The sequence below is a fragment of the Branchiostoma floridae genome, chromosome 12, assembly GCF_000003815.2.
Source record: "Branchiostoma floridae strain S238N-H82 chromosome 12, Bfl_VNyyK, whole genome shotgun sequence".
In the NCBI taxonomy this organism is placed as follows: domain Eukaryota; kingdom Metazoa; phylum Chordata; class Leptocardii; order Amphioxiformes; family Branchiostomatidae; genus Branchiostoma; species Branchiostoma floridae.
The window spans coordinates 7,171,661-7,180,472 of record NC_049990.1 but is presented as its reverse complement, the minus strand read 5'-3'; the positions used below and the strand labels follow the sequence as shown (position 1 = coordinate 7,180,472).

At 43.0% G+C, this 8,812-nt stretch overlaps 1 protein-coding gene across 1 annotated transcript; it reads left to right on the top strand.

Moving 5' to 3' along the window:
• The first annotated feature begins 1,121 nt into the window (after nucleotides 1-1,121).
• LOC118428088 (GTPase-activating protein skywalker-like) lies at nucleotides 1,122-8,598 on the top strand. The gene is made up of 11 exons (XM_035838057.1): nucleotides 1,122-1,322; nucleotides 1,974-2,016; nucleotides 2,204-2,289; nucleotides 2,672-2,773; nucleotides 3,707-3,800; nucleotides 4,347-4,432; nucleotides 4,931-5,234; nucleotides 5,512-5,702; nucleotides 6,145-6,303; nucleotides 7,256-7,467; nucleotides 7,802-8,598. The coding sequence occupies exons 1-11, from the start codon at nucleotides 1,122-1,124 to the stop codon at nucleotides 7,947-7,949; spliced, it is 1,626 nt and encodes a 541-aa protein (XP_035693950.1). The 3' UTR covers nucleotides 7,950-8,598.
• The last annotated feature ends 214 nt before the right edge of the window (nucleotides 8,599-8,812 follow it).

Below are 8,812 nucleotides of genomic sequence, written 5' to 3'. Positions count from 1 at the left end.
AGGGTTTACGGTAGTACTAGTTGGCCCCAATATACTGTAATTCACTTTGTCTTCTCGGTACCAAACTGTCACGGTCTGAGAAAATTTAACTTATCCTCAGAACTAAATGTTCACTGTCGCGGCAAGTGCTCATAAAAAAAGGCTGTGAATTATTTTTTATCAGTAATGATTAGGGCTGGGTACCGGTACAGAAAATTCAGGTCCAGGTCCAGTTCAGGTCCAGAGGATCAGGTCCAGGTCCGGACCTGAACCTGGACCCGATTCATTATGACTCATATCAATGGTCCATTTCACTACAAAGAAATCTGTTTGGTGGAGTATTAGACTTACACTGGCGTTTTAAATTCCTACAACGCCAACTGCACCTGTACGATTGACTGTAAACCTTGGTAGAAATTACTATAAACTCTACTCTACTTCACTCTTGTCATTTTCTTCCAACTGCAAGCGCCAAAACGTGTGAATGCCTGATCAAATAATATGTTAATTTTCTAATCGGTCAAACATCTGGTCCACCTAATTTTTTCAGGTCCGGTTTTTCTGGACCGGTCCAATAAGAAAAAACGGTTTTGTACCGGTACGCTGTACCGATACCCAGCCCTAGTAATGATAAGTTCACGTAACAGTCGTCACCATGAAAACTGTGAACATAACAGTACATTGAAAAAATCAGGAATTACAGTACCTCCATCTGGTCTGATGGTTTTCTTTGTGCTCTCTGATGGTATGCAGGATGTCCTGTTTTTGAGAGAGTCACACCTCAGGCATGTTAAAGAACCCACAACCTGTTTTTAAAAGAATGGGGTTCCATGCAGGTGTGAGTAGATCAAACCTTACAGTGTCGTACAGTTTTATACATGTAATTTTACCTACTTAACAAAATTGGCATGTTATACCTAAAGGATAGAGTAGGAAACCATCCTGGTGTGAAATACCTAAAGCAGACAGTAGGGGCTCATCTCAGTGTGCTATGCCTAAAGGATCTGAGTAATGTGAGTGGATCAAACCTAACGTTACCTACTGAACAGAATCAGTGTGTTATGCCTAAATGTAGTGCAGTGTGAAACAAACAAAAAATCCAGAGAAGCTGATATATGACTTTTGTTTGACCTCTAGGAGAAATGAGTCCCCCCCTCCCCACGGTAGCAGACAGGACGGTGCAGTTCCCCTCTTACTTCCTGTCCCAGGGGGGCCTGTGTGTGGTGAGGAGGGTGGTGACGGTCCTGTCCTACCTGCATCCGGACATCACCTGGTGCCCCGTACTCATACCTGTCACCTGTGTGATGCTGCACTACCTGCAGGAGGAGGTCAAGGTGTACCAGGTAAGCAGGTGTATCAGGTGTGTCCTGTACTGTTTTATGAGTCCTATAGTGATCCATAGGCAACCACACTTGTCTTTGGTACTGAATACCATCCACACGAAGACCAATATAGCTATCCTTGGTGCTGAGCACAGTCCAGACACAGGGAAGCACACTTGTCCATGGTGCTCAACAACATCCGCACACAGGCAAGCAAACCTCTCCTTGGTGCTGAACACCACCCACACACAGTAAATTATACCTGTCCCTGTTGCTAAACACCATCTACACACAGGTAAACATACCTGTCCCTGGTGCTGAACACCATCCACACACAGGTAAACACACCTGTCCCTGGTGCTGAGCACCATCCACACACAGGTACACACACCTGTCCTTGGTGCTGAACACTATCCATACACAGTCACGTATACCTGCCCTTGGTGCTGAACACCATCCACACACAACCAAACATGCCTGTCCTTGGTGCAGACCATCATCTACACCCTAGTTAAACACATCAGTGTGATGAAAGTTATTTAAAGCCATCTCAGTTACCTTTTTAGATCATACAAGCATATGTAGTATGAGTTTTTAATACAGTGAATCTTGTATACGTGTGGCATAGCCAATGCATCCTTATAACACGCCTGTGCTCTTCTGTTTATACAGGCTGTTGCAAACATGCTGACTCACACTGGGAGAACAGAGAAAGGTTGGTCACTAAAATTAAAAGTCATTTACTTATTTCTGTTTTTACTCAAACATGTTTTGTACTCTACCTGATGCTATGTATGCTGTATGACATAGTATACAGTTGTACAAGACTTTTATATCTTGATCTCTGGTTGAATAGCCAGACCAAGTCTGATTTATCTTCGTCTTTTTTTTTTTGTTCCCAGGAGAAAGAAGAACGTACCTGATGGACACCAGGCTCTCCCATGAAGCCATGAACAGGGTTTTCTGTGACCTCGCCAAGAGATATGCCGTAGGTTCTTACTGCATATCTTAAAAAACGTTCACAATTTCATTTTTGCAATATTTGCAGTGACAACTCTACGGTAAAATACGAAAAATCTACATTTGCAATGTATTACTGCTGTACTCCAGAATTGGAAACTGTGAAATTATATCCCCAAAGTAGAACTTACTGTATCTTTCTGTAGAGGCAGCACAAAATTCATATACTGTTTTCCATTTCTTAATTTTTCTTGAAAAAAGCATCAGAATTTACATACTGAATATACTTGTAACTAGTGTCCTTATTGCACTACACGTGTATTTTCAAACTTGTTGAGAATTGTGCTACATACGTTATTTTCTCTATGATACATTGTGTGTTAACATTCACACATTTTCTACCCACCCAGAAAGCAGCCTATGGTTTTTTGAAGGACAGTGGCTGCGATGTGGACTCAGTGATGTCGGAGTGGATATGGTGGATATTTGGTGCTCTTCCATTTGAATATGTTGTAAGTAACACTTCTAGTACCCTGTTGTCTATATATATTACAATCTGTGTCAAATACGCTCAATCAAAATTAGAACAAAGACACCTGTCCTTGGTACTGAACACCATTCACACAAAGATAAAGACACCTGTCATTGTTGCTTAACACCATCCACACACAGGCAAACACACCTGTCCTTGGTGCTGAACACCATCCACACACAGGCAAACACACCTGTCCTTAGTGCTGAACACCATCCACACAGGCAAACATACCTGACCCTGGTGCTGATATCCATGTACATACAGGCAAATACATCCATCTCTGGTGCCAAACTCCTTTGCGCACAGACAAACAAACCTGTCCTTGGTGCTGAACACCATCCACACAGACCAATATACCTGTCCTTGGTGCTGAACACCATCCACACAGAGACCAATATACATGTCCTTGGTGCTGAACACCATCCACACAGAGACCAATATACCTGTCCTTGGTGCTGAACACCACCCACACACAGACCAATATACCTGTCCTTGGTGCTGAACACCATCCACACACAGACCAATATACCTGTCCTTGGTGCTGAACACCATCCACACACAGACCAATATACCTGTCCTTGGTGCTGAACACCATCCACACACAGACCAATATACCTGTCATTTGTGCTAAACATCCTCCACACACAGATGCTAAACAACATACCTGTCCTTGGTGCTGAACACTAACCACATAGACATTTACTTCTCCATGTTGTCACCATGTGTATCCCATATGTTCACATACATTACTAAATATTTAAAATTTGTTCACCATGCATTTAGCGTCAATCTTTTGGCATTTGCATTGAGTTTGCCATGCATTATTTCTACCACAGCTATGTGTTTTTCACAATGCATCAAGACTTATTTTTGCCATGCATATTGACTGGCTCCCTTTGGTTGTCCACAGGTCCACGTGATGGACTGCTACCTTGTGGAAGGATTAAAAGTTCTCTACAGAGTGGGAGTTGCACTGCTAGACAAGTGGCACAAACAAATTAATGGTATGTTACTGTAAATTCATTAATTTTTGCATGGATCCAGTTTTGGGGTACTTCTTGTTTGTATGAAACAAAACTGTGCGCAAGTGATGTCATGATTTTGCAGCAGTGAGACACAGGGAATTTGTGACAATAATGCCACTGCAAGTATAAATCAGCACCAGTGTCTCAGCAGTGTAGCGAACAATGAGTTCAGGTCTTTAGATATTACTGTATATGGGGCAAGGGTTTTTGGATTTCACCTGTACCAGAGCAGGCCATGTAGGAAAAAGAACTTTGAGCCCTCGAAGTATTGTGTACAGTAGTATTGTTGTTGCATCAATGTAACACTAAAGGATGAATGATATGATATTTTGCATAAACTATACTCAAATTTGAACCAACAGATGACATATTGTTTGTGTGAAACTTGTTATTGCTCAGCCAATGAGAAAGCTGGTTTCTATTACCAATCTGCACCTGGATATTTGCTGAACCAATCGGTGGTCAGTTTTCTGTTTCCTTGATTTTGCCTGGCCAATCAGTAAGCAGCTTGTATGTGTTTCCCAGGTGCTCCCCCCTCTGATGTCAGGCAGTCTATCCAGGACTTCTGCAGGAACATCAGCTCACATTTCCCAGTCAAGGACATTCTCAAGGTCAGGAGTATATGCTGTTTGACTCTTAATGTTTTTGTTTTGTGTTTTTTTGTCTGTGTATGGAAGTTTGTTTATTATAAATTATAGCATGTCTCAATGTTTGTACTTTAGTTTGTTATAGTTCTTTAAATACAGTAGAGAATGTGATTGGGAAGATTATGTCACTACAAGGGTTAAACTTGTAAGAGTGACAGGAAGTGGAGTTCAGAGGTCGTAGAACTTTTTAGTAGACATGACAGACATTTCAGGTCATGGGGTCAATAGAAGAGGCTACTAATTCATGGGGAGGTATTATTTGTTTTTGGTCTGTCTGTGTTTTCACAGTTATCTATTTTCCATTTGCTAGTCACCATAATTTTAACCTTAGTTTACATGTACAAGTAAGATAATCCAGTTTTGTAGGATTTTTTGTGGTGAAGTTGTGAAAGTGGTACCCATATTTTGCATCATCATTCTGTTTTTTTCTCTAATTCAACCATTGATTCCTGTTTCCAACAGAAAGCCTTCAAAATCAGGAACCTGTCCAGGAAGCTGTGCTCCACGTTGCACCAGCGCCACCTGGCGACTCTACAAAGGAAGGGCGCCCCAGCCATCACCATAGACAGCCCCACCCACACAGCCACTCACGGGTCCATCGCCCTTTCTCCTGTAGAGTCGAGCATACTGAATCATGCCCAGGTATGTGTTTCTGTGTTACACTATCGGCGCTCCAGCCATAACCACAGACAGCCCCACCCACACAGCCACTCACGGGTCCATAGCCCTTTCTCCTGTAGAGTCGAGCATACTGAATCACGCCCAGGTTTGTGTTTCCTGTAGATATATAGAGATAAAGATATATAGACAAACTGAAGACTCTACAAAGGAAGGGCACCCCAGCCATAACCATAGACAGCCCCACCCACACAACCACTCACGGGTCCATAGCCCTTTCTCCTGTAGAGTCGAGCATACTGAATCATGCCCAGGTTAGTGTTTCTGCGTTACACTATCGGCGCCCTAGCCATTACCATAGACAGCCCCACCCACACAGCCACTCGTGGGTCCATAGCCCTTTCTCCTGTAGAGTCGAGCATACTGAATCATGCCCAGGTTGATGTTTCTCTGGGACTGTATATATATAGAGAGAGATAAAGATAATATAGACAAACTGAAGACTCTACAAAGGAAGGACACCCCAGCCATTACCATAGACAGCCCCACCCACACAGCCACTCACGGGTCCATCGCCCTTTCTCCTGTAGAGTCGAGCATACTGAATCATGCCCAGGTTTGTGTTTCCTTCAGTAGCTGTATCATACGTCAAGCACAAATATATAGATAAATTGGCGACTCTACAAAGGAAGGGCGCCCCAGCCATAACCATAGACAGCCCCACCCACACAGCCACTCACGGGTCCATAGCCCTTTCTCCTGTAGAGTCGAGCATACTGAATCACGCCCAGGTTGGTGTTTCCCTCAGTAGGCAAATCCTACAAAATTTCAACATTGTTACCAACTTCAAACCCCTCTCCACCCTCAGTTGGTCCATCCTAAGGACCAGTTTCTTCTAGTGATGCTGCAGAAGAGTGATGTATGTCGCTCAAAATGGCCGGAACTAAATCTCCATTTTCTATCCAGTTGTAGAGATTGAATTGTATTTCAGTATTGCTTACATGGATGTCTAACCTTCATAAACATATTTTTGTGTGTCTGTTTGCCATTCCCTGTAGATCCATCAGCTGTGGTGCTGGCTTCCCCAGAGATTCTCCCTGTACGAGCCTCGTGTCGTCTACTCCAGCAGCGAAGATGGCTACCACCTGCGCAACCTGTACCAGAAGTGCGCCGACAACCAGCCGCTGGTGCTCGTCATCAAGACCAAAAATGACGAGGTCAGGAAATACCTAGTTAATAGAATTTTTCTTCTAACAGTGACTTATTTTTTAAGGTATACACAAGTACCTCCAAATTTTTGCTGGGTATCAGTCCATCTTGATCACAGAGTGGCCTAGTCTTGCGAGAGTGCTAGACTAGGTGAAGACTTGTGTAGATCTTCTGCCCCTCACCCCGCCTCCTTGTGCAGTAGGGGTGAGTTGGACTTGGGCAGCTCCCAGCCATCATTGCAAGTCTCGATCAAGTCTTACACTCTCTTGATGGATTTTCCCTTTCTTAGTCATTGTAGTGATCTTCTTTGGCCATTTCTTTTCCTCAATTCTCTGGAGGTTGCGGTACCATTATGACATGCAGTGCATGTGTACAGTGTCTATGTTGTCATGGTAACAATGTTTGATTGTCCCCTGAGCTACCCATTGTGCCCTGTGGCTCTCATAATGCAATGACATCCATGGAAAGGTCTAAAGTTGATTGATTGATCTTAACTTAAACATCATTGACAGAAAAAAAAAAAACATTTTTTTCGGTAGCATGTGTAGTCCAGTGGTCAGTGATCCTGCCTCTGGAACTAGATGCTGTGAGTTCAATTATGACTGTGGCGCTCACCAACATGCATGCTACAGGAAAAGGTTGTAGTCCTTAGGATGGGACATTAAGCCGTAGTCCACTGTTCATTGTGCTTGTCATAAAGAGCTAGGGGAATTTCCTCAGCACAATGAACCTGTAAATACTGTACATAACGTCTGTCCTCTCTATCACAACCAGCCGAAGACTAGGTCTTCAGTGAGCTAAAACTGGATTGAGATTAGTCTGTGTAACACAAACTCTGCTGTCCAGGGCTGTACCTGGCCCCTCCCCGCAGGGGCCCGCGGATGTTTGGCGGGCTGCTATAAGCAAGATTTAATCAGGCTAGATTGAGATCACTTTGAAATTCCTTTCTTCTATGTACAGGTATTTGGCGCATTTATCACAGAAAGCCTTGACTACACGGCCGACAAGAACAAAAGCCGGGCGTACTTCGGTACAGGGGAGATGTTCCTGTTCTCCCTGACCCCGGTGCCGGTGAGGTACCCCTGGGTGGGGGTTACAGATGGCGGAGATCTCAGCCCCTCCCAGAGCATGTTCATCTCTGCAGACTACACAAGTTTAGTCATAGGAGGAGGGTAAGTATGGAAATCTATTTCGGAAAAGGTAAGGGCTTTCTTGGACCAGTAAGCCCTAAAATGTGTGGACACCCACCAATATAGTTCATTTTCTAATCAGTCCAATTTCCGGTATACTGATTTTTTTTTTAGATCTTTTTTTTCGGACTAGTGCAAGAAGAAAAACTGGTTTTGTACAAACACAATATACCGGTCCCCGGCCCTAGTTTTAAAACATAATTTTTAGATGTCATGAATTGTGATGGAGAAATCAGCATGAAAGCTGCAAGACAAAAACACCACAAACATTTGTTCATTCGTTGTATACTCAACTAAGAAACTTTTGCCATTGCAGCGATGGGGACGGCATATTTTTGGACCAAGAAATGAACCGAGGTCACACCAAGAGATGCAAGACCTTCAACAATGCACCCCTGTGTATCAGTGGGGACTTCCACTGTGTGGCTGTCGAGGTGCTAGGATTGCAGCAAGAAGAGGACTAAGGACCATTCCATTGTAAATGTGTAGGGGGTTGCTGGGAGAATTCTCCAAGAAAGGAATAATTGTACAAACCAATGTCTTTAGAAATGAAACATTCAAAGCATGGCATGATTTCCCAAAGTTTTATTTGGTAATCTTAGCTATCAATATTTAGTACAATGTCATGTGTTTTTCGACTTCTTCAATGGTAAAAACATGGAAACTTGCCACCTAATATAGCTGTGGAAACAAGAGTCAATGTTGAAAAGGGATTGGAAAATTGTACTTGACACCCCCTTCTGTGATTTGAATGGAACAGCCCAGATGCATCATAATTGCTATTGGAGGTTTCACTGGTCGGAAGTGACAGAATGTCTTTTTTTACCAAATAAATATGATACATGTATGTGTCCATTTTTTACCATGTTTTACCACTTCTTAACTCAACCTCATTTGATATGTTTAAAGTTAAATATGTCATCTACCCTGACTAAAACCACACTCCTAGTCCTAGTAGCCCACCTGAATTATTGAAGTCAAGACTGAGAGTGGATCCTTGTAGCATCTGACCGCAGAAGATCGTGTAACGCGGCCAAATTGCTGTGTCAATGTTAATTTAAAACAATCTTGCCATCTTTCAGCCACATAGCTTGCAAAACTGCCATCAAACAATAAACAAGTCAGACGTTCTCTATAACAGTCTAACATATGTTAACCAACTTTGGCAGCCGATGGGGTCAAATTAACACACTCAATAGAATTATGCCAAGTATCGGATTTAGTGACACTCAGGAGAGACTAGCCACAGTCCTTGCTCACCACCAGACCATAAATCTACACTGGCTATGCCCACAATAGAGCAGGTATTAGGCTATTGTAGCTATGC